The sequence below is a fragment of the Bemisia tabaci genome, chromosome 1 (genome assembly GCF_918797505.1).
Source record: "Bemisia tabaci chromosome 1, PGI_BMITA_v3".
Taxonomy (NCBI): Eukaryota; Metazoa; Arthropoda; class Insecta; order Hemiptera; family Aleyrodidae; genus Bemisia; species Bemisia tabaci.
This window is the reverse complement of record NC_092793.1, coordinates 48,791,157-48,817,793: the sequence shown is the minus strand read 5'-3', so window position 1 is coordinate 48,817,793 and position 26,637 is coordinate 48,791,157. Positions and strand designations below refer to the sequence as shown.

At 38.0% G+C, this 26,637-nt stretch overlaps 1 protein-coding gene across 1 annotated transcript in view; it reads right to left on the bottom strand.

The window, feature by feature from the left end:
• Positions 1 to 8,713: 8,713 nt before the first annotated feature.
• Positions 8,714 to 26,637, bottom strand: part of LOC109039467 (aquaporin AQPAe.a) — a 32,617-nt gene continuing 14,693 nt past the window's right edge. Inside the window, 6 exon segments of the mRNA XM_072302318.1 lie at positions 8,714 to 12,933; positions 14,278 to 14,358; positions 15,988 to 16,095; positions 16,097 to 16,222; positions 16,809 to 16,952; positions 18,127 to 18,347. Coding sequence (XP_072158419.1) covers positions 12,715 to 12,933; positions 14,278 to 14,358; positions 15,988 to 16,095; positions 16,097 to 16,222; positions 16,809 to 16,952; positions 18,127 to 18,347 — 899 coding nt within the window. The 3' untranslated portion in view covers positions 8,714 to 12,714.

Sequence of the window (26,637 nt, the reverse complement as noted above, 5' to 3'; positions counted from 1 at the left end):
GTGGGCTCATCAAGTACGAACTTAATTTCTTACATCCTCTCAAATAATGTAACACTTGAAAATTCCAATTTTTTCTCCTTCTGCCTCCGTTTAAAGTGTGTCGTAAGATTTGTTGCCTCACGTTCATTGAATATTCTTCTTTTTCTCTCAAACGGGAAATTGTTCAATGAATCATGATCAGACCGCGTTCATTATCAGAAAGGAACCAACTAACAACTTTGCAACGAATGAGTTGACAAAAGAATTGCCATATCAAAGAAAAGTTTCTCGATCATTATATAAAATTTAGGTCGAAAGAAAATACCTCTTTGAAAAATGGGGGTTGAAATTTGTTTTTTCTACTAATTACTAGGAAAGAATAAAACTTAAACCTTTTTTCTTCAGTATCGGCTCGAAGTGAACTAGTTCCCTCCGCTGAGCTTAGTCTGCAATTTTCCTTTAAAAAAAACCTGGCGGAATTGTTTTGCGTTTATTCATCAAAGAGGAATAAGGAATTCCATTCCCTCTCCAAACGTTAATGGATGAAGATGTCCTCGAATGACAGTGGTGTCTAGTTTCGCCAATGAACACTACATAACATAGGGAAAAAGCAATAGATGCAACTATTCGTGTTCCTATGTAGTCCGTGTTGCATACCGCGCTAATTGAAGGCACTTTTGTTTTCCCGTCTTCCAACCGCAGCAGCCAGCGTGTTGCAAATTAAGCGTAGTGCGTGAATCAATACCATAAATTTAACGCACACAGTAAGAAACAGTAATAATGTGAAGTAATGCACGAAGTGACGATAAGCTGTTGATTGATTTTTGTTTGTTTTAGTTTTCCCGAAGTAAAATTAACCAAATCTTTTAGTTAAAGTGGCCAAATCTTTGCGTTCAAAATCTGCGACCTCGTTCAAAATTTGTAGCCATCCGCCAGGATCGTGCCTGGATCACATCGGTGGTAATCAAGTGCGCTAGACACTTGCAAGTCCGCGACCTCTGAGTACGGGGAGGAAAACGACAGGACATTTCCACGACAATGTCGGCAGGACATTTTCTTCATGATGGTCCGATGTCTCAGGATAATCGACGGTTCGGGTCGATTTAACACAAAATTGTGTTGAGCAACTAAGTCCTTTTGGTTTAACTGACAAAAAAAAAAGTAAACACAAAGTAACACAGAGTAACATCAAACACGGAAATTCTTAACTGTGTGCATATGCTTTCAAAGCCGCGTCATTCCATTATCTTTTCATTGGCTTTACATACCATTCTGAAATTTACTTCAAAAAGAAAATAGTAGATTGACTCATCACGCAATCGTGAGAAACAGTCTTGATAAAAAAATTCGTGCGACATTTAAACCCCGCGCCAATGCGTATCGTGAAGAGACAACACATTGTTCATCGGGATCAGATACACGTTTTTACCATACGGTTTACTCTTTCGATTACATATTTTACTTGCTTTGAATCATATACGTACTGTTGATTCAAGTTGCGTATATCAGAATATCTTCCATGGGGGTATACTGCCAACATTTTTCTTTTTGAGGGAAGAGTAGTCCAAAATATGAAAAATTTCTGAGAATCACGGAAGGTCGCCTTTTTGGGTAAAATATCGCAGTCCGGGGAGGGGGGGGGGGGTCTCGCTTTGTTATCGTTCAGATTTTGAAAAATTTGAAATCTTGGTGTAAATAGCTTTACAATGCATCGAAGTTATTCATTGTAAAGGTTTATAACAGGTGGTGTATTTTTTAGGCTGTGTTATTATTTTGATCTGTTTGATCTCGGCAATTTTATTCTTTTCTGTAAAGACCGTCCGTCTTGGAAACCATTGCAGTTGGCTCTTTGAATCTTCCCCTCCCTGGCTACGCCACTGATTAATTTTGTGAATGCAAGATTTTACGGAGGAACAATCGGCAAACCGTGAACCTTGGACTAGTATTGATCGGCAACACGGCTATCTTCTCGGTATCTTCTCACAATTTGTGATAATTTAGCTTTAGCTATGCCGGGATTAATTGCCAGATGAAGTGTCTAATTAAGATTCCCTTGCCCTTGAGACCTTAGAAAGTAGTAATAGTCGCGATTAGATTTAGATCATGTGTAATATGTGTCTTACGGGCAGGTGAGTTGAATTGAATTTGAATTTCGACATCGCGAATCAAGGCGTCTAGTCGAGCTAGGCACTTGACGAAGATCCCTCGTAGAGTTCGATGCAACAAGCATTGCACGCAGCATACGTCACTTCAGAGAATGCTGAAATTTCATGCCACATACCGCCTGGTTTGAGTGTTTCAGCCAAATGAACATTCAAGCCAACAAATTACTTGCCAGGTTTGCCAGAAAATTAAGGCACGTGCGAACTCAGCACGGTGGTTACTTCGGGTTTATTTTCTTTCGGTTGGATTAAACAGTTTTTTTGTTAAATCGATCGGAAATTTGGTTACTCTGAGACATCGCAGGAAGAAAAAAGTGTTTTTCTTATACGTCGCAACTCTTTATCTAAGAGTCATCTTAGGGTATCTCTCGTTTATCTACGCTGCTACACATGGCCGGATTTACCTACTTGCCGCCCATGGGCCGCCTGTATTTTGACGCCCCCTTCTCATTCGTTTTGTTACATCAATAAAAACCATCAAGTGAACGTGCCGGAGGGGGAGGAGTGCAGGTGCATAAGACGCGTTTACTCGTGTTGGACACATTTTTTGCGAAAGCCCTGTCAACACTACTACCAAAAGTTCACAGAACTTCGCGCGAAAGTCAAGTTCGGTAAACCTATTTCTGTGTGGACAACGCCCTCCATTTGAATCACTGAATACAAAAAGGGCACATGTCCTTTAACCAAATTGTTCAGGAGACACAAAAAACCGTTTATGTCGTGGTAGATATTTTTAAACATAACGACTTTCCGAAAAATATCAACCACGAAATAAACAGTTTTTTGTGTTTTCTGAACAATTTGGTTTTCTGGACATGTGCCCTTTTTGTATTTAGTGATTTATTTATAAGTATTAAACGAAAAAATTATGGAAGAACAAACATTAATGTGGTTTAATAATTTTAACCTCTGCCGCCGCGCCACGCTGACCGCACTGTGTTTGCCGCAATGCGTGAAGTATTCCTACAGTCTTGTAGGCGCTATGCATTTCTCGCCGACCGCGGATGACCGCACTGTTTTTGACGCTATACGTGAAGTATTCATGCAGTCTTGTAGGCGCTAATATGTGTTACATCTCCTTTTCATCTCAAGTCCTCGCGCGTCATCATTGCTCTCTGCGCCGCGCTGCTATAGGCCAAATTGCGTGTTTGGTTTCTCTCTTAACTCGATTAATCAAAGAAGATGTCTCTTGTTTCACCGAAAGACGACAAAATTAGAAATTACTATACTGTCAAGAAATGAGAGATTTTTTTGCCTTTTCTCGTTGGTAATTTTTTTTTCTGAATTCGATTTTTTTTATTCATACAGTTAAAAAAATTGCAAAATTTACCGCCCCCTAAATTTGCCGCCAAGCAGATACCTATATGTTAAAAATTTCTTATTTAATCAGTTCATCGTTCAACACCGCAATGTGCCGGCTTTGCGTTCGCGTTCGCGTTATGGAACCCGAACGGAAAAGGCTCCTAATGAGTTTGGGTTTTTGATCGTGAACTGTTCGCGGAAAGGTCTCGGTCGGGTTTTCGATCCCGAACGCATTGTCAATCGAATCGGTTCGAAATTCGGAACTTGAACGAATAAGCGGCCGACTGCGTTTGAGTTCAAATAACTCATACCAAAGACCTGACCATTGCTATCAGTTCAGCTATACTAATGCCATAACTCATAACGCCGCTTTTCGTTATGCGTTACAGATCTAGAACCTCGCCCAGCTCCGTAGCGTTCAGAGTTACTCTATGCCGTGCGGCCGTTGATGCTCTGCACCGGTCGTCCCTCCCCCTCGTCTCTCACCCCGCTTCACGCTGCCCGTGGCCCGCTGTTTTCCCAGTGCATGCCGCGTTTGGGTGGATCATCTTTTTACCTGTAGACATTTTTTTTAGGGCTGTTTTCGTTCCCACCCCCTAACTCGTTCCATTCCGCTTAAAAATGACTCATTGCCAGTGAAAAAAATTAGATTGATGGGAACATTTTAAGCTTTGCCTACTCGAGGGTTTATAGTCGCTTATACCCAAAATAATGGTTCATATAGAGGGACATTAAAAAAGCTTTGCAAAAAAATCATTTTTGTCTTATTGACTTAAATTTCTTGGGTGCTTCGCAACTATTTCTTACGGTAGAATGCAAATATGATAGCTATTTTTTGCTACGACATCAGGTTTTTTTTTTTTTTTTTTAAAAATTTGAAATTTTCCTTGAAAATCGCGATTTCTTAATGGAAATTCAAATTTCACAAAACCATCCGTGTACTTGGAAAGGAGCAAGACAGTATGTAAATAAGACACCTATAAAAACAACAGTTGTATGTAAATATTATATCGAAGGCTGAAGTACAGAACCCTTCATCTCCTTTGCTGTGTTTCAAAATATTTGCTCCCATTTTATTTTTTTTGGAGAGGAATAAGCCACCCATAATAGCTTGAATTTTCTAGGGAATATGCTGCTTATCGAGAAGTAAAATCACGGCAGTTTTCGAGACATTAAGTCGACTAGTTTTTCAATTAAAAATCAAGTATATGAAGAGAAGTCTGCAACGTCGCTAACGGACATACGTGGTTTCGCACCTTGGCCATCGATATGGCTCAAAACATTATTCTTCTTCCTTTGATTATGCATTTTCTTCGAAAACTCGGTCACATCACTGGGTACAAGAGAAAAATGATTGCAGAGGAAGAATAAAGATACGAGAAAATAGAAGTAAAACAAAATGTTAACATTAACCGCTGTTTGTTATGCATCATACTAAATTGAGTCGACGAACAGTTTAAATTTCTGGCACATTGGTTTGCATAATTAACTGCCTTTGACCGTGCAGGGGTCTAAAAACTGCCTAACGATAGTATAGTTCGAGTTCCGAATCGCTATGAGCACACTTGTGTTTTTTTCTCACAGCTTCATCGTACATACATTTCTCTCCTGTTTTTGTTTCATTCTATCTGAATGAATAAGTAATTATATCCTCATTTAATTTCCTTCCCCTTTCATTTTTTGTACTATCTGTGTCCATTTATAATTATTATTTTAAAATAGCCTTCCTTAGTATACAGTTGATGCCTCAAAAAATGAACAAAGGATAGCATAAGACACAAATTGCGGAACGAATTTTCTCAGTGGTTACTGTTATCACGCAAACTTGCGGGGACTGACCGCCGCCTGCCGAAAAACAATATGCGCAAGGGAAGCCAGCCAGTCGTCCGGGCTCGGGAAAGCTGAACTCATAACGCGCCGGACTCTTTTGAGTTATGGTTTCTGAACTTGAACGAAAAGGCACGCCTTTTCGTTCGAGTTCGAGTATTTGAACGAGAAAGCGGGGTGTCGCGTTTTCGGTAAAGATTTCAATAGCGAAGCATGCAGTATCCGGTCCCGATCATTAACGCGACCGCGTAGAGGACGGATTCCGTTTGCTACCTGAATCTGTAACCGAAAGACAATGGTAAGGGTTACCGATCATGATTTCGAACGCATCCCGCCCGCTAATGGGTCAGCGGTACGGAACTGCTCACTGATGCCAAAGATTGTAACGAATACGGCTTGAGGGAATAGATCTCTGCCGCCAAGGGCCGCGGCCCATGTGGCCACCCCCTACATCCGGCCCTGCTGCTACATTGTGGAATGCTGATCGAGTTTACGACTGATACAACTATTCAGCCTCAGAGGCCACGCTAGGAAGTATCTTTTCTCAATGAAGGCGCCCCTCATAAGGGACGCCTTCATTGAGATGACGCCTTCATGCGTGATTGCGACGCATACGTCGTAATTTTAATTTAAAAAAAATAAATAAATAAAATTGTATACTATAGAATAATATGACACGGTTGCTGCAGGTGATTCGATGAAGAATTACAACGCATAGGGAGCGCCTTCATTGAGAAAATATACTTCCTAACGTGACCTAGAAGGCTGAATAGATATTAATTTATAGTTATTAATTTTTTCCCTGGTAAAAATTGGCGATAGGAGCTGCGTTTCAAAATACCATAGGAGCTCTTATAGCCGACTAAAGAAGGCTATTGAAAATCATATTGCTGGCTGTAGAAAGCGGAGCAAATCATATAGTCGGGCTATACGAAGCTATAAAAAAGTATACAGTCGGGCTATAGTTCCTATCGCCGGGTTTGACACTTTATCGCCATTGGCTATAAAAGGCTATAAGAAATTGTGTAGAAATTCGTGTGCTTTGGAAATCATTAAGTTTGATACGGAACTACCTTTATATTTACAAAACACACATTATATTTTCCTTTAAAACATGTTTTTTTTTTCATCAATTAAAATGAGAATAGTCCATACAGAGTGTGCAAACATTTCAAAATCATGAGTTGAAAAACGCTGACTCCGCGAGATTAAATATTAGAGCCTAACACTTAGCAGAGCGGCGACGCACTGGCGCCTACAAACCTAACAGGGATACTTCACGCATTGCGCAATGCGTGAAGTATCCCTGTTAGGTTTGTAGGCGCCAATGCGCGTTTCGCGCTCTCTGCCCGCCCGCCGCGCCGCAGCGTGCCAAGGCGTTTGAAGCAACTATTTCGCACCAGAGGTATTACACAGTATCATAAGAAATTGAAGGCGCTCCAACGTATTAAGAATGACAGGCATCCTTCAAGAGTACGGAGCTTTCCTCGCAAAATAAATCAAGATACTACGGCACAAAAAGAGAGCGGTAGTCCAAAAACTAACTAAGTCATAGTTTCCGTATTTAGTAACGTTTAGCATAAACTTCATCGTCTGGTTGTTGCTTAATCGCCATCGGCTATAAAAGGCCATGAGAAATTGTACAGCCGGCTACAGAAGCTATTGGAAATCTTACAGCCGGCTTTAGGTCTATAGTATTTTGGAACACACATTCTATACTGCCAATTTTTACCAGGGTTATATTTTATCTTTTCATACTTTGGAAAATCGATTTTGGCCGTCGATAGGCTATAGTCCCTAAATGAGCCCTTTTTATTTCGATCAACCCGAGATCCGCGAAGCGGACGTCAAAGGACGCGAAGCACCCCGGGGGAGGGGGGAGATTGGGACGCGTAGCGACCAGGTAGTGAACTCCGTTGTTTCTCATTGATCTATGAGCTGCTTCTTGATTGGGTTTTCAAAGATGCAACTATTCGGCCTCAGAGGCAACACTAGGAAGTATCGTTTCACAATGAAGGCGTTTCTTATGCGTCGTTACTCTTCATCAAATGTTTCTCAGGCAACCGAATTACTCGCTGTTCCGGGCTGTTACACTGATGATTGCGTCTTGAAATGATGTAACTGTTGGACCTCTGAGGCTTCACAAGGCAGTACCGTTTCACAATGAAGCTGCAACTTGGCTACGTTATTACTTGAATGAGCCTTTCAGTTATTTTTTTTTTTTTTTTCATTCTTGCATTTTAGACATTCAGAGAGAACACTTTCAATTGTATGCAAACATTTTCCCGGACTTTTTCTTTTGAAGTAACCCTAGTAGCAGTGGCTGTTGAGAAAAGTTGTAAAAAAACTCGTAAATTTTAAGAGAACTAAAAATTTACTTCAAAACCACTTGAAAATTACATAAAAAAAACTCTTGAAATGTTCGTATCAGGAAACCCTTTCGGGGGCTTTTTTTTACATAAAATTGAAGAAAAATTTTAAGTAAATTTTTTTTTTTACGTATTTTTTTTTTATAAACTTCCTGCGGGCAAAAACGAGGGGAAAAAAGTGGTGAACAGAAAAGTATAATAGGAAAAGTTGCAGCCCATAAAATTGAGGACATAGTTTGTTGTTTCTCACGTAAATATTACGTTTTCTTTCAATTAAAATGTCTCTATTTTTTATTTAAAAGAATTCCCCAAAGGGGTTTCCTAAAACGAATATTTTAAGAGTTTTTTTTTAACTTAAAATTTACAAGTTTTTTACATTTTTTTAGACAACTTTTCGTAGAATTTTTTTAAGAGCCACTGCTACTGGGAAGTATATTAAACCACAAAAAACGAGTTTAAAGTTGCGTGTGTTGAGCTCTTACTCACACGCACATTGTCGAGAATTCTAAAATGAAGTCCAAAATCATCCATCCTGTTGGGTGTGCTCATTCTACCGCAAGACCCCTCAGCCACGATTTATGGTAGGTGTGGCTGTCATCAATGCACAACTAACTATATGCACTCCCTAATTTTCAAAAATTGATTGTGGAACTCCCAAACAACGTATCTCGGTTAGCGATATTGCAGACTTCCTGTTATACTTTAGGTAAGCCTTGAAGAGATAACTACTAAACGTCAATTCTTAAAAACTTCCAGGATTTTCTCCTCTAAGCGAAGGCATAGTTCTAAGGAAACTTCAATGAATGTTGATAATCTGTTTTTCTTTAAAAAAAAAAAAAAAAAAAAAAAAAAAAAAAAAAAAAAAAAAAGTAGAACAGAAGCGGATATTTTCAAACACCGCAAATGAGATTCGTGGTTAAGGAATTTCAGTGTTGATAATGGTTTCTCATTATGTGTACCTACCTACCTAGTTCAAGAAGTTTAAGAAACCTCCCCTCAAAGAGGATGTTTTCTTTCTGCCTTCAAATAGACCAAAACATGGTTCGATGAAAGAAAAAGGTATAGAAAAAAATATTCGACTTTTACTATTAAAATGTATTTCACGTGAGTTCGATGTAAAATTTCACATAGGTATAAACAATCAAAGTAACAAAATTAACCCTGCGAGTACAACTAGAAGAAATGTCTTTTGAACGTGAAAAAAGATAGATTTTCATAATGATTAATTGAATGAATTATTGTAATGACTGTATTTAAAAAAGTTGCTGAGAAAACGAAGAAGAAATTCGACATTTTTACATATATTTTTACAGAATATTCCATGTTAATGGATTAAAATTATGTGAAACTGGTGCATTATCAATCAAAGTTCAAAAATGCTTGGATGAAAAAATGTGTCCCAACAGCGCTTCACATACTTCTTTACAAAGAGTGAAAACTAGAAGAGAGAGTTATGTATGAAATATTAATAATATTATCGATGTACGTACCTGGGCAGTTCTAAATTGAAAACAAATTTAATTGCAACTAATGTTTTTTAAAAAAAGTTTTGATTTAACAACGAAGATATTTTAGTAGAAGCATAACTAAATGAACTTTCTCAATACCGATTTTTATTCTCTTTTATTTTCTTCAAAAGATAATGCATCAGTCTCCAATAAACTATTTAAAAGCAACAAATGATAAGCGCTTCGCAAAAAATCAATACAAAAGAATTTGCATTGGTTTCTAAGGGTAGACATTTTTTTTAAAGATGAATTGGAATTTTTCCCCTTTTTAAGGAAGTTTCGAAAGAAACTTTTTGGATTTGACTGAGTTAAAAACTTATAAACTAAGGAGATGATACAGTGATACAATTTGAGCAAAACTTAAATCACTAGATTCAATATGCCTAAATCAAATTTTTAAATGCGTTGTGCTTAAAATTACATCTTCTGCGTATAATGAGAAAAAAGGGGAGAAAATTAATTTCTTCAAGCGAAGTCTTGAATAAAATTTTGAATTTAGCAAACTGTGGAGGTTAGTTTTAAACTTGAATTAAATATACAACATACGTCTTCTAGCATGTCGAGACATACTTTAAATCCTTCAAGAAATAATGTACTGCATTTTGAGTATGATTTACAGACAGCACTTACTCAAGTGCTTCTTTATAATTCGAATAAAATTTCAACAGCTAGAAGGAAAATATAACCGATATTAATTGAAAAGAGTTTAGCGCATGCATGGATTATAAAATTATTTAAACAAAATACATGAATCTGGAGGATCGGGACAAATATAGATGAGTAGCTAAACATATAACAGCCCAGAGCAATATTTTATCTTACATTTAGAGTTAAATACTAGAGGAGAGCTCCTTTAAAATAGAGTAGATTCTGAAGGAGAGATGCCAGAAGGAAATGGTTGTTGATTAGAAGAGCAAAAGATGGACACGGAGTTTTTATTGATAAACCACTTAAAGATGAAATAAAATATTTTAATTCTTCCTTGCTTACCATTCTATTTCTTACTAAATTACAATTTTACAAGTTGGAGAGGGATGTAGATGAAGGTGAAAGTGCCAAATGGTAATAGAGAAATGGATACATCATCATACTTTAAGCTTTAAAATTCTAGAGAGCAAGAACGATTACTTTTAACGAATATCAATACTTCAAACACTAAGATAAAGCTTGATAGAAAAACATTGAATTTTGAACAGAAAATTTCTCAATGTGCTGTGAACATCAAAATATTTCCAAGTATTTCTCCTCTTCAACTTTAAACACTTAACATAGGCAGATAGCAATAGTAATCTTGTTTTGGGGGAATAAATAATGATTCAGTCGTATCACATTATTTCAAATTGATACAAACTTGATAATCAAGGATCTGAAGTACACTTTCTGCTCTTTTTAGCTTAGTGCTTAATCATTTGCTATACCTACATATGATTTTCTTGTTAATGTCATGGATAATAAGCAATCAAATCAAAATCTACAGATGATTACCATTGGGATTTTATTTTCAAATGCGTAGTTCTTTTAATACTCTCAGACACTTCATTCAACTGTTATTAGATATTTTAAACCCAGCAAGAATTCATCAGGTAATATACTCTTCTTCATTGAGCAGCTCAGTATAACTGCTTGAAAAGTTTCAGGCCCATGAAAGTACTTAATACTTGCAGTTAGAAAGATCCTTGAAATGTAATATCAGATGAAAGCAAATGCGATTGGTGAACCTTTTTTTGACAGAGGACAATTGCACCTGCTGGACCAAGTTCACCGATGAAAAGTGTTGACAGCTCCCAATTGTTTGAAGTATGAGGCCAATTTCAAGTATAACTAGATACATGGGTGACAGGATTGATATTTGAAAGTGTGAAATACTTCAGATTGACATTCTTGTTTAGAATTAGCAATTTTTTTTTATTTCTTTTGGTCTTCAGGAAAATATTCAATTTAAACTGAAAATGAAAATATTGAAAATACTGTGGATAGGACCTCCAAATTCATCCACAGATAATGCTCTTGTTAAAAATAGTGATTTTGAATAAATGCAAAACAAAGACAGGAAATAAATCTTAGTTGAAAGAGGCTCTCCAACAAATAATCATGAAAATTTAAAAGAGAGTAAAAAGAAGAAGAAAAGAGAAACCAATGGGAATAAGAAGGATGATAGCTTTAGCAGCGCTCAAAAAATTTAATCAAAGTTTAAAAATGGAAGTTTTTGTCCCAAAAATATCTGTCGGTAAATGAATAAGTAAAAATGAAGAGCAAAAAGACAGGACGGACCTGAAAAGAATTTTAAAATTGATTTACACTTCTGGAGAAGAAGACTTCTACAATCTACGAGTATTTTATAAAAACTATTCCCTATATAAAAAAATGAGCCCTAGAAATTGTAGAATACATTATCTGTGCAAAAATAAGGGGCTACATTAATTGCATTTGACAAATTTTTGAGTATACCTGTCCATCAGAAAGAAAAAAAAGGATACATATGACTGATGTGAGAAAATTCCTGAAGTTAAGGATCGAATTACAAATTGTTGAGGGAGAGTAAAAGTCTGTTGGAGAGGTACCTCAAAAGCCTGTCAAAATTGAAATTCCTTGAAAGGATCAGTCCATGATTAAAAGTAAGTCAACTTAGTTAAGATATAAAAGATAAACCTATGAGTAAGTTTTGATAGTAGACAGCGTAAAAAAAAGTTATTTAAACAGAAGAATTGAAACGTCTCTAAGCACACTTAGATTTAAAAATATATCACAAAAATGCAGAACCAACTTCACGTACAGACGTTAAAAAAGCTTATGAACCACTCCGAACTCGGTATTCATCCGAGACAAAAATAGTTCAGATGTGATTTGAAGACACCACAGTAACGGAAGACTAGTATTGGCTCATAGATCGGACGCAAAATCCTGACAAACTTGAACAGTGGCAGTTTATCTGTGAGAAAGCCTTCCAGCAGAATGAACACAAGTTCCCGTGGTTTCAGACAAAAACTTTGACAGGTAATGGCTCAAAAGCTTTGAATGACTCAAGAAACTTGTTTTTAAAGTCAAATTTAATAGGTTGGAATTACACGTCATATACATACTGGCAGTTCCGTCACAATATAACTCATGTATGACATTGAGAAAAAACCTCGCTTTTGAATCTTTTCTGTACAATCGTTGTCATGTATTTAAAAAAAGCTACCGCTCATGTCAAATGTCTACATGAGTTCTGCTCCAAAGAGATCAGCTCTTGAGTCAAACAGATAGGAAAATTCTACTCATTTCATGACAATCCCCTCATTTCCCTATGAGTTGAGCAGATAATTCTCTTAATATTTCTTCTGGATCCTGTAGACACCCCAGTGTTGCACAGTTACACTTGAAATAATCACAGATAAGATAAATATCCTCATTTTGAAAGCTTGAGCAGTTTTACTGGGATGCTCAGTACCGTAATAGAGCTATCTGTTCGCTTCTTGATTTCTGGTGGTTGAACACCCTGCTGAGAGACTCACTAACCATTCACAACACTATCATTTTGAACAATTTTTAAACTGTTCCAGACAATTTTAAAGCCCTTGATGGTTTTTATGAGTTGTTTGCTTTCCTTTTGGTCAGTGGTGAATCTTGAATTTTCTCGATGGAGGGGTGTTTTGAAGAAATCACACCGGTGAGCGGGACCTCGGCATTGATGTCATCGATGCTTTGAATAGGTTCATCCATGGATGTTCGTCTTTTACGGTTGAAAATGTGTTTGTAGATAAAGGCAGTTATGATACCTGAGCTGATCGGAGCAACCCAGTAAACCTGGAAAAGAAAAGATATCAGCAAAGTTACAATCTGACAAGAATAAGGGGCATCTGGTAAGATGTAGATGAAATGCTACTTTGCAAAAAAAAAAAAAAAAAAAAAAAAAAAAAATTGAGAAGAAGACACAGGCAGACTTCATAAAATCCAAGAAGGGATATGTTATCATTTCTTTATGGAGGTCTTCATTCAGAGTTATGAAAAGAGAAGAAACAACAGAAACAAATCTTAATTTCTGCGGTTTTCAATGGTTGTTTGATCAGGAAACTAGTTTTTTTTTTGAAAATTTTTCCCCCAAAAATCTGGCGTTGAGAGTATTTACCTCATACTATCTTTTATATTTCGTGATTTATTTCGTGTCACATCTCAAAGTTTAAGCATTATTTGTTTACAATGAGACAGAATACAGAATATTTCTCAAAAATAAATACTATTGGTACTATTATTTGACCTTCATAACTTAAAATGTCTGTGTTTTTGGGTGGACGTAATTGAATCAAAAGGAACTACCTCCTTAGCTCCATTATGACATACTAAGGAGTACGTTCATACGTAAACTCATCAGGTTACAATTGAATCGGCTCATGCGAAAACGTCCGCTGTCCAATACAGTGTAACAGGATTTGAAAGGACAATTTCGTTGTAACTTACAGACACAAGATGATTTGAGATGTTAGGAATGAAGAACAATTTTATGAAAAATCCCCTAAGTATAATTAAACGTTTACTGAAGAGATTGATTTTATTCATCAGTGCCATGGGGAAAAGGAAACCACTGCAATTATGAAACCCTGTATTGGACAACGGATGTTTTTCCACAAGCCGATTCAATTAAGATAGTTCCTTTGGATTTAGATCCAACCAAATGTCACATTGCAAATAATTGAAAGATAGATAATCAAAATGAATGTATTCGTGCTAAAAGAAGCTATAAGAAAATAAATTAAATAAAAAAAGAAAAACCACAAAGAGTTCAAATCTTGTGCACATAGTTACACTGGATTCAGTTCATTTTTACCGAGTTCCTCTTAGCATAAATACATGCATCCAAGAATACTGGATTATGGCTTACTTAAGATATTCCAAATAAATAAATAATTAATCCAAACGAAAATGTTGACTTGCTGCAAAACCCTCAAACGACAAGGAACTTTGAGAGACAGAATTTTAACATAATCTAGATGCAATAACATTGAACAAGTAATTCCTCAGAAGTCCCTGGTGCCTAGTGAAGAAAAATCTGGTTCTGAGCCTTTTGGTGTCATTCTTGGTTCTGATATGTTTTACAAGTCCATGATAAACAATCCTGTCACGAACAAAATGAATTTTAGAGAGACTACTTACCCAATGCATTGTCCAAACGTTGTTAAAAATGGCCGGGGCAAGAGTTCTGGCAGGGTTCATACTTGCTCCGGTGTAGGGGCCCTAGAAATAATAATAAAAAACAAAAAATTAATTAAATAATGGAATTGAACATATTGGAGAGGTCAATTGCTAAGTACCCAGTGCTTTAGCACATATTGGAAAATATAGATTAATATACACAATTCTTTACGCACTTAACCTTTGTATTTTTCCAAACGTTACCTTCCTTTCCAAAATCTTTCACTGACTGTAAAATTTCCTATTCAGGTCATACTATAATTTCTTATACTTTTCCGTTCTGACTTGCAGGACTTGTAGGGTAGATTACAAGGCAGGGTAGATTACACTGCATGTATCAACTGACGGATGTAAATTAAAGTTCAGTCATTCCTTTCATACGCTAATTTCACTAATGAAAGGAAGAATGTTCTAAGTAAGTTAACTAGTAAACTTAATCTTTTCAATTTAAAAAAAAAAAAATAGCATTTTAAAATTCTTGTTCTCTTAGATGATCGTATTATTAGTCTAAATTTACTTTCTATTTTCAATTAATTTAATTTAATTCATGGAGATAGATTCAAGACATATTCTTGTAATACGTATGTTATTTATAAATAAAATTTGTTCCAAAAAAAATATCACTATCCTGCACTAAAGCAAACCCATTGAAACCTGTTTTCGACAAAGAGCAACTCCCTGTATCAGTTTGGAATACAGATTTTGGGATTTTAATTTGAAATTACAGTCGTCCCATTTGAAGGGTTGGGCTGTGTCATTCATTGATTCAAGTCCGAAAATGTCACTTTAGCAAGAGGGAAGGAAGAGGCAAATTCAATTGTTCTTCTCCTTTTTAAATTACAGATTATCTTACAGGAACCAATTTTTCCTACAAGTTTCAAGACTTAGAAATAAAAAAATTGAATCAGTAAGCAAAAACTGTCCTGTAATCTCCTCTTGTCAAAATCTCAACCCTGCCCCCACCTTAGTAACTCTGCAGCAAAGAGTAACAAAATTGGTGGGTACCCGGTACATGCAAACGAAGAAATATATCCTCAAAATTTACTGTCAGCTAAATAAATAAAGTTACAAATAAGTAATAGTAGGAGGAAAAATTTCTGTTTTCAAGACATCCATAGAATGATTCTGTTGCACACAAGAGATACAGCCAAATAAAAATCCTTCTATAGTGTAAAATCGCACAAAAATCACATTGGGTTCATCAAAAAAATCTGAAATCCACTCGTTAGTGCGCAATCTATGTAGTCTATAACACAAGTTTTCAAGTTTCTTGCGTCTGTGGGCAGTTTTTCTTAGTCACGCTAACCAGGTTTGCACATGCAAAGGAGTACAAAATAACCCGAGTAAACAAACGATTATACTAACTTTTTCTATTGTATGATTTCCATCATTTTCAAGCATTTGTTTCCTTTTTCTTCCTTTATTTTGCAAAAGCCAAAGTTTTAAATTAATTGAAATCTTAAGCACGGAGAGTTTAAAACAGTTTGCAACATTGTTTGTTAATTAGGTTAGGTGTAAAGTGTATTCAGTTGGTGGCATCTTTTGCGTGCAATAGACCCATTGTGATGAAATAAAAACTGGCTCAAAGAATAAAGCAGGGTTCAGAAAAGAAAATCAGATTAAGGAATTATCAATATATTGATATCATGGTTGATGGAGAGAGTAACTTACTTCAGCTATGGAAATTGCAGCGATGGTGAGAGCGAATTTGAGTGCCACAGAGTCCGATTTGTCAGCATTTCGTGCATCCCAAACACTACAAACCAGGAAAATTAGGAAAACTGGTAGCCAGGAATTCTCCCATGAACGCCTGCCATGAATGAGTCAGAGATGGATGAGGGACCGTTGAGCACAAACCAACAGCAGGGTCCACACCAAAATCAAAAATGTCACTTGGAGTGATGAACTGAGAAAAAATAAATGTATAGCTTTAGAGATAGGAGTAGACAAGTATTTTTTTGTATTACTGATGAGAATTTATTATTATTGCAAAGCATGAAAATGGTGTAAGAATCCTTACACAGATTCTTCAAAAATCAGAGAATTTTTTTAGAACATTATTTGTGACTACCTTACCTCCTTAGGAAAAATATCAGTTACTTACAAGGTAAATAACGAAAAAAAAACAGCACTAAAAAAGGACATAACATTGTAAGTTTTTGTCTCATAGGTCAAAGTGTGATTAAAAAATCTTCATTTCTGTCAAGACTTACAAATATATTTATTCAAACTCTTGTTGACTTTGGACTGTTTTCTACTTGCTTGGATTCTAACACGCAGAAAAGTATGCTTTTAATTTCATATGGCATACTGCAATTATGCATGTTCATGATGAGAAGCTACAAATATAAAATATACATCACTGTTTTTTCCAGTACTTGTGCATTTTCTTTTCCAAAACTTTCCATCTGGGTACTGCCAACTGGCTTGAAGACTCTTTCTTCGCAAAGGGTTTAATATTCTATCATAAGTGATGCATTTTTTATAATTACCTTCAACAGACCAAAACCCAGACAAGCTCCGATGCATTCACTCAGTAAATAGACAACTGCCATAAAAGGAGTAGTGTTCCCAAGTACAACTGATGCTGCAGTGACAGCTGGATTCAAGTGAGCTGTGCTAATGTGTCCAAATATCTGAAAAAATAAATAAACAATTACAAATTATAATTTGCTACAAAATAATTTGTTGAAATTTAAATATGGAGGTGTTGACACCAAGCTTAGAAGGGCTATAAATTTAGTTGGATTTGTGAATGTGGACATTTACTTTTATCTGTGTTTGAGAAACACACTTTTATCTGTGTTTCTGTCACAAATGCATTACTTGCGAAAATCTAAGAGTATCAATTAGGAAAAGTACAGATGTAAAATAGTTCGAACAAAAATACTTCTGTGTTCTTCATTCAGTAAAAGCAAAATACCTTCTAATGACTAGGTACTCAAGACTCTACTGACCCTTTATTACAAAATTGCCAAGTGTGACTAAGACTATCATTTATCAGCCAAAATAAAAATTCAAGTGCAAACCTCATGAATTCTATGCTCTAACTATTGAGGGTTCCTTTGGTTTAGGTGCAAAACTGCCAAATGGGAAACATTGATAAAGATGAAATAGGCTGCTTACACAACATGTAAACTAGTCTTGCAGCTAGGTGCACAGTTTTTATTTTCTTATTTCTTTTCTTCCCTTTCTCCACCATTGTAGGATTCAAAGAGGAACCTTAAACTTAAAGAACAAATCATTTCGGAGGAGGGCATGGATTTTAAGAAAAAAGGACCAAAACACACTAATGTTTTTTTCTCTTTTTTCTCTCTTTTTTTTTCTTGAAAATTTTTGCCTGGCTTATGGCTTCCGCTCGAGTCTCACATGCTTAGTTTTACTGTTATTCTAAAAATCTCAGGGGGAAAAAGAATATAGAGTGTTTTTCATCAAACAGGCAGCTGGTTTTGAGTCAGCTGACCCAGCTGGTATAAAAATACATTGGCCAAATTGGTGTCAGATTTAAGTTAACTGATACTGTGCACTGACTTGATTCATGCTATCCACTAACTATGATTTTTTATGTGGTAAGTAGTGGTTGATGTGAAGCAACTATTAAATGGCGTTCTTCACCAAGTTGGATGTGGGATGGGTAGATCAAATATAGCAATTTTTTCCCTTTTTCTTTTAGTCATGGCTTGGGCTGAGAACTAGTCAAGCTCGGCAACTTTTGAAATAAATTCTAAATGACTGTTCAATTTTCCTAGTTTTACTGCTTTATTTATGGCAATGTATTCACTTAAAAAAATAAGTACACAGATTACTCACACAGATGATAGTTGAGACGACAAAACCGAAGATGAGACCTCCTTGCATGGATGGCAACTGCTTACCAGCAAACCCTGAGACAAGCCCCATGCAGCCAAAAAACATGAGCATTCCTGTCCCGATTGTTTCAGCAAGGGCAACTTCGAACACACGGTATGGCTTCTCACCAAATATTAGAGACGTGTCTGATTTGCTGTTCCGCAACAGCTGAGAGCCTCCACCTGAAAAAAATAAGTGAACAATCAATTAAGTACTGCAGGCCTTGGAGAAAACCAGAATACTGAGTTCATGACGGATGAAACAGTCTGACACTGTTTCATGGAACAAAATATTATAAAAATTGAACGACGGTAAACAGTCATAATCAGACAAAACATTTGACTACTAGGTACCTATGTGCTTAAATGGTGCAGAAAACTTTGCCTATGCAGATGTTTCAGGAAGTTTCTCCAAGACCAACTTTTTTCAATACAAGACTTCAAAGGCCGGAATTTGCTGTTGGAAAGCTTGCCGCATTGATTCCTAACATCTGAGTATCAGCTTTTCTACTTGAAAAAGTTTGGTTTGTGCATAGACTGCCATTTGTCAGGAAATTCATTAATTTCTGTGTAAATAATGTATGAAGAAGTTGGGCGATTCATTATACAAGAATTTTTCCCGTCTACAAAAATTTGATCCATACAGCTGGGTGGATTATCGTTTGTGTGAGATGGGCATGCATCTGCGCCAAAACTCATTCGGAATATAAACAAAAAGGCCATGCTGCAGCATGGAATTTACCTCCGATGCTCCATTGCGTTTGATTGAACCTAAAATTCCATTGAGTTAAAAGTTCTTAAGAATATTCACTACACATGGCTATACAAATTCCTACGTCCAAAATTTATTGAACCATCGGTATTTGACTAATGTGTAGTATGAAAATAATGATACCTAATCAAAGTGCACTACCATTTAATGAGCAAATTGCCATCAATCAAATTAACAAGACTTTCCTCAGGTGCGCAGGTACAGTATTGGGCACAAAGTATGTCAGAAAGTGCAACAAATAAATAAAATAATGAGGAGACACATCAAAATCAGATTATTTTGACACGCTCAGCAGTCTCATATCAATAACTACAATTTTGACACGAAGGAATTTAAGGGATTGTGATCGGATGCTCCGAGATAATTCGACCAATTTCGATAGCATGGAAAATTCAACCTAATGCTAAAAAATAATTGATTAAGAATTATTAGGATGATCTTGTTTCGTTCTACACCAAATTTCCTTCAATTCACACGACAACATAACCTCAAAGGCCGATAAGACTGTAAACAAAGTACCCTTATCACCTGAACCTAACTAAGTACATAAACAGTATGCAATTTCTTAGAAACGAGTAACTTACGCAATGAATCTTGAGATTCTTCAGTCAACATTTTTCTTCGAAATCCGTTCACACAATTCATTTCCAGAGGGAGGACAAACTTTGCGTCTTGTTGGGGACTCAACATAGGGCTCCCCGAGCCGAAATTCGCCGATAAACTACCCCAGCAAAAAATAATTTCAAGACTGAGAAAGTGTAAGGTAAAAATTCATCAGACTCTGATGAGATGGAAGCGTGACAGTGCAAAGATTGCGATTCGCGCAAAACGAAAACCCCACAAATAGTCAGGTCCGAAAAAATGTGACCGCGAACAAGCGAATTGACCTCACTCAACTGTCGATAACGGAACGGAACCAAAACAAATCAAATGCCCCTTCAGCCCTCGGCTTCGGCAAAGGGTCGCACACGTGATTAAGGGGAATGACCGCGCAACTGTAAAAAGCACAGTAACGACTTGTCACCTTTCAGGAGGAAGAATTTTACTATCAAATAAAGAGATCAGACGTTACGAATGTCATTGTTCGTCGCTCAAGGCAGAGAAAGTTCTCGAAAGAAAGTAAATAACTAGGTAAAAAGGTCAATAAACGAAACCAGACCGAACACTGCACCTCCTAATGTTCGCAATTTCCGATTTCACGGCTGATGAGGAATGATTTACCACTTAAAACTGTAAGTTTTTTAAAATTCAATTGGGAAAAACTGCTGAGTAAAGCAATCACGTTCAAAAGCAAAAGCTGTGCTGAACTTGACACTCGAGAGGAAATCTGACTCTGCGCCGCTCCGCTTGACCTGCGCAAAGCGCCGTCCAATTCAAAACTTGAGCAAGTGGGCAGCGCCCCCCCCCCCCCCCCCCCACCATACGCAAGTTGAAAATCGAGAATAATCTTGCCCACGCACGGTACAGTTACCTCTGACCGTTACCTACGGTAATGGTAGTAAACGTTGCAACGTCTTGCCTCCTGCGACCTTCAGATGAAGAGAGGGTACATTCATACTCGCGGCGAGGAGACGAACCGACGGACAGTGAGAGTGTTTCTGCCTACTTGATAGATTGAAGGGACCGCACACGGATTTCAAATAAAGATAAATAATGTCAAGCAAAGCTCGTAACCGTTGAAAGACGGAATGTTCCAGATTTCCTGTCGCATTTCATTTTTTCGAAAGACGAATGGTCATCGTTTTGTTCCAAATTGATTCATCAAGAATGTTCCTTGCAAATTTCGCATTACGCGGTAAAATTCGTTTTACCGAAGGGAAAAAAAATATCAAAACAAAGGACACTGCATATCATGCTCTGATAATTAATTCTTTGCGATTTCGAGGGCAGGCAACGTTTTAATATATTTAAATTATGTAGTTCTCCAAAAACTGACAATATCGCAATAAAATATCAGTAATGGTAGCTTTTAAGGCTAAATAGGCAACACTGGTATTGAAGTTGTGATGAAGGTATGAGAGGGACAATTAAACCTTCAGTCAGTGTTGCATGCGACGGATACTAAACGAATTTCATTGTGACGCCTGCACGCAACTATTCGGGCTCCATGGATGTCCTTGTTGCATACGCACGAAAATGAAGGCGTTTTGACTTTCCGACCGCCTCACTAGCGGCGCTTAGTGGAGCGAGTCAATAAGAGGAGTCCAACAAAATTTGGATACTTTAAAAGCTCATATCGATGATAATACGGAACGGAGAGGTTTTAGAGGTGATTTCATTGATTTTCTCTTAAAAATTCCTTCACCTCATACGATTTGATGGGAAGAAATTAACATCAAAATTTTTTTTAATCGAAAATTTCATGACCAACCGCTTTGAACGGCTCGTTTCAGTGTGCGACGGGCTTTACTGTGCTTAAATGAAACAGTGCTTTCAATTCTTCATTTATACTCTGAAGACATCTCCTAGGCATGAATAGTGTCTCTAAATATCATGCTCAGCACACCACGATATCAAAACTGAAGCTCAAAAGATACTCACATCTTACGCCTGGATGCAACTATTCGCGCCGCGTACTTACTCTGAGTTCTGGACCTATTGGTACTTCTTTATCATGTAAGACTAGGGTACTTTTCCACCCTGCGGTCACGTTTCATCTCTAAGCAGCATGAGACGGACAAAAAGTTAGGAAGAATAATACAAACTGCGGAAGAGCAAGTGAAAGCAGATGGGAAACCCTCTTTTGAAGTATGGGCCCAGCAATCTTAGGGTCGTGGCATAACCTAATCAATCGATTACCGAAAAAACGACCGAGCGGCGAAGTAAAATGATAACCTAAGATCATTCAATATGCACGATTTTATCAGAAAGTTGAGCAGTCTCTCGCGTTCAGATAAAAGTTCCATGCTGAATTATTTAAAACTTTAAAAAAGAGAAACTGATCCATTTGTATGTCACTTCCACGTCGTATTCCGTGCGATTTCGATAAACGATATACATATGAGGTAAGAGAATGACATTTTTAGTGTATGCACCATCAGATGAAAAAAAGGAAATACGTTTGGTTGTATGCGCAATCGTCATAATGGTGCGAACATAATAGTAAATCCACAAAATGAGCGATTGCTCACGCTTGACCTTTCACGTGAATCGTGGGCCAGACTCGTGACACGTGTCCTCGTGGACCGCGTGTTATTCAACAAAATCAATATTCAAATGAACGTAGTTATGCTAAAAGGAACAACGTGCACAGGGTTTGCGGGCAACAGTAGTTTCTTTTAGCATAAATATATTGAAAACTAGTCGTGATTAGCTCGCTTTGCGAGCTGACACGTCTAGCCGGGGAGTGCCCCTGGACCCCAGTTCTACGCTTCGCGACGAACTTGCGACTCGCTCCGCGAGCCGCCACCGCCCCGCACAGTTTTTAACATTGCTGAGGAGACAACATCTATGTCTTAATCTTCTTTTTCACCAAGTTTTACAGAAATTGATATTCTAGGAGTCCGGACCGCGTTTTCGTGCGGGGCCGCCATCTTGGATTTGGAAATGTTGAAAATCGGACCAAAAATGCGAGTTTTCAGTCGAAATACACCTCCTAATACCGAATTTTACAAAAATCGATGGATCGGAAGCCAAGATAGCAATTAAGACCACGTTCGTCATCTTGGATTTTTGAATTTTGAAAATCGGACCTTAAATTCTAATTTCCCGTCAAAATATACCCCCGGATACCGAATTTCACAAAAATCGATCGATATTAGGAAGCTATATAGCATTTTAGGCCACGACCGCCATCTTGGATTTTGAAATTTTGAAAATCTAACCAAAAATTCGAGTTCCCCGTCGAAAAGTACCCTAGATCTCCGAGTTTCACAAAAATCGATCAAACAGGAGCCGACTTAGCAATTTAGGCCACGGCCGCCATCTTGGATTTTGGAAATTTTGAAAATCTAACCAAAAATTCGAGATCCCCGTCGAAAAGTACCCCCGGATACCGAGTTTCACGAAAATCGATCAAACAGGAGCCGACTTAGCATTTTAGGCCACCGCCGCCATCTTGGATTTTGAAATTTTGAAAATCTGACCAAAAATTCGAGTTCCCCGTCGAAAAGTACCCTGGATCTCCGAGTTTCACAAAAATCGATCAAACAGGAGCCGACTTAGCATTTTAGGCCACGGCCGCCATCTTGGATTTTGAGATGTTGAAAATCCGACCAAAAATTCGAGATCCCCGTCGAAAAGTACCCCCGGATATCGAGTTTCACGAAAATCGATCAAACAGGAGCCGACTTAGCATTTTAGGCCACCGCCGCCATCTTGGATTTTGAAATTTTGAAAATCTGACCAAAAATTCGAGTTCCCCGTCGAAAAGTACCCTGGATCTCCGAGTTTCACAAAAATCGATCAAACAGGAGCCGACTTAGCATTTTAGGCCACGGCCGCCATCTTGGATTTTGAGATGTTGAAAATCCGACCAAAAATTCGAGATCCCCGTCGAAAAGTACCCCCGGATATCGAGTTTCACGAAAATCGATCAAACAGGAGCCGACTTAGCATTTTAGGCCACCGCCGCCATCTTGGATTTTGAAATATTGAAAATCTGACCAAAAATTCGAGTTCCCCGTCGAAAAGTACCCTGGATCTCCGAGTTTCACAAAAATCGATCAAACAGGAGCCGACTTAGCATTTTAGGCCACGGCCGCCATCTTGGATTTTGAGATGTTGAAAATCCGACCAAAAATTCGAGATCCCCGTCGAAAAGTACCCCCGGATACCGAGTTTCACGAAAATCGATCAAACAGGAGCCGACTTAGCATTTTAGGCCACCGCCGCCATCTTGGATTTTGAGATGTTGAAAATCCGACCAAAAATTCGAGATCCCCGTCGAAAAGTACCCCCGGATACCGAGTTTCACAAAAATCGATCAAACAGGAGCCGACTTAGCATTTTAGGCCACCGCCGCCATCTTGGATTTTGAAATTTTGAAAATCTGACCAAAAATTCGAGTTCCCCGTCGAAAAGTACCCTGGATCTCCGAGTTTCACAAAAATCGATCAAACAGGAGCCGACTTAGCATTTTAGGCCACCGCCGCCATCTTGGATTTTGAGATGTTGAAAATCCGACCAAAAATTCGAGATCCCCGTCGAAAAGTACCCCCGGATACCGAGTTTCACGAAAATCGATCAAACAGGAGCCGACTTAGCATTTTAGGCCACCGCCGCCATCTTGGATTTTGAGATGTTGAAAATCTGACCAAAAATTCGAGTTCCCCGTCGAAAAGTACCCTGGATCTCCGAGTTTCACAAAAATCGATCAAACAGGAGCCGACTTAGCATTTTAGGCCACGGCCGCCATCTTGGATTTTGAGATGTTGAAAATCCGACCAAAAATTCGAGTTCCCCGTCGAAAAGTACCCTGGATCTCCGAGTTTCACAAAAATCGATCAAACAGGAGCCGACTTAGCATTTTAGGCCACGGCCGCCATCTTGGATTTTGAGATGTTGAAAATCCGACCAAAAATTCGAGATCCCCGTCGAAAAGTACCCCCGGATGCCGAGTTTCACGAAAATCGATCGAACAGGAGCCGACTTAGCATTTTAGGATACGGCCGCCATCTTGGATTTTGAGATTTTGAAAATCCGACCAAAAATTCGAGATCCCCGTTGAAAAATACCCCCGCTTACCAATTTCCACAAAAATCCGTAGAAAAATACCGCCTAAAACCTTATATTTCGTCTATACGGCAGTGACGTCACGCAACAGGATTGAACCTGTTCGGCACGATGCGCGTAAACAACCGCGTATCTCCAATGTAATACTATATGGAGAAACAACTTTTCGCTCTTGCGGGTGTCCTAAGCAGCGGATTTGAATGGGAATAATTTTAATCAACTCCTCATTACAATAGCTAAGCGTGTACCAATTTTAAAGGAAATCGCTTCGGCCAATTTTTATCTAGGGGGGGCAGAGTGAGTGGGAACAGCAGCTTTATATAGAGTAATAGTTTTCGACGGTGTAAGTCGGCAATCACAAAACTCGTTTGCGGTGTCTGAAAATCTCCGTCTCTATGTTATTTTTTTTAGAGGAGAACAAATTGACATGATTCCTTGAAGTTTTTGCAAAATTTTCTTTGCATAAAGAAGAAAAATCACAAGAGTTTTAAAGTATAGCCGTTGAGTAGTTTTCCGTTTAAAAAATAAAGTGTGATAGGAAGTCTGCGACGTCGCAAATCGAGTTATGTGATTGCCGACTTACACCGTCGTTTTGTTTCCAAACATACGAACCAAAGACATAAAGACGGAGGGCTCGTATCTAAAAGCACGGGGAAAAAGTGAAGCTAGGTTCGGCGCTGCGCGCTTGTGTGAGTGTGTAAATGAGCGCGGGAATCCATGGCGGCAAACGGAAATTTGATTTGAACTTGTCCTCTTGATTTTTCCTTATTTCTTCTTCGAAACGTGTTTTATATGCTTAAAACGATTATATTAAGAAAGTTTGGTCTGCGTCCTAATATATTACACCTACTTTTGCTCGGTAACAGGCAGTAATCTCAGATAAAGTTAGTTTTTCTTCTGCTTATGGTGGTTCTGCAGGTTCAAACAGGCCGTTACAGTTCTAGATCTACGTTACTCCCAAATGAAATCAGTCGGTCGACGACGGACCGAAACTAACCTAAAGTTAATAAAATATGAGTGTGTACCTGAATTTGGGCAAAAATCAACCTAAAATACTTTGTTTCCGCAATTTTATTTATTAGTTCCCGCCCTACATTTGAATTCAAACTTGTCCCGATTTCGCCGCCAATCCTCTAGCCAATAGTAGAGGTGATTGAAAAGAAGCTCTAGAAGCTTCATTTTTTGCTTTTAGTGCTCCGTCTTTATGTCTTTGATACGAACGCACAGGGCAGACGAGATCGTCTCTTCAGGAGAAAAGTCTATGGAGGATCACTAGTAGCAAAGAAGGTGAGCTTTCGTAGACTTATCTGGGGGGGGGGGGGGGGCTGAGGAGCTGTTCCCTTCTGAAAGATGCCCCCCCCCCCCCAAATTTGCAATTAACCGCTCAATTCGAGAAGGGTGCAGTCCCTGCAAGAGCCCCCTTAGCCTCATCCTATCCGTCTATGAAAGCTCGTCCTCCTCACTACTAGTTATTAGCTAAGGTCCAAACGCAGAGTTACGAAAACAGAGACTAGTCGATTTCCAGATCGTAGTTGCGTGCGGAGTTTCCGGAGAAAGTAAAAAACTCATCAAGTTCTCTCAGGATGCCTCCGTTATTACGCAAAGAGGGCTATTTTCACGGTGGCGCGGCACGGTCAGAATTAAATCTTCGGATCTTAGCAGTGGACCAAAACACGAACTTGCGTACGTACCATATAGGTACGAGCACTGACCGACCACACAGTGGCAACTCACTAACCCGCACCAACTAACTCTTTAGACATAGTGGCAAGTTGTCCAAAGCTTTATAAATTAGTTTGAAAATAGCGCGCGGGAATAGGAGGCAATCAGTAACTGAACCTAAAATCAACAACACTAGTTACAGCCCACGTGAAAAGAGACCGTAGTGCCAAAAATTTGAAATTTAGATTTGTGACAAAAAATCTTTTTGTTCACAAACAGTTTACAAAAAAAAAAAAAAAAAAAAACGCCAAATGATACTTGACCAAACCGGAGTTACGATGGCTCAAAATTCGCATTTCAAAAAAA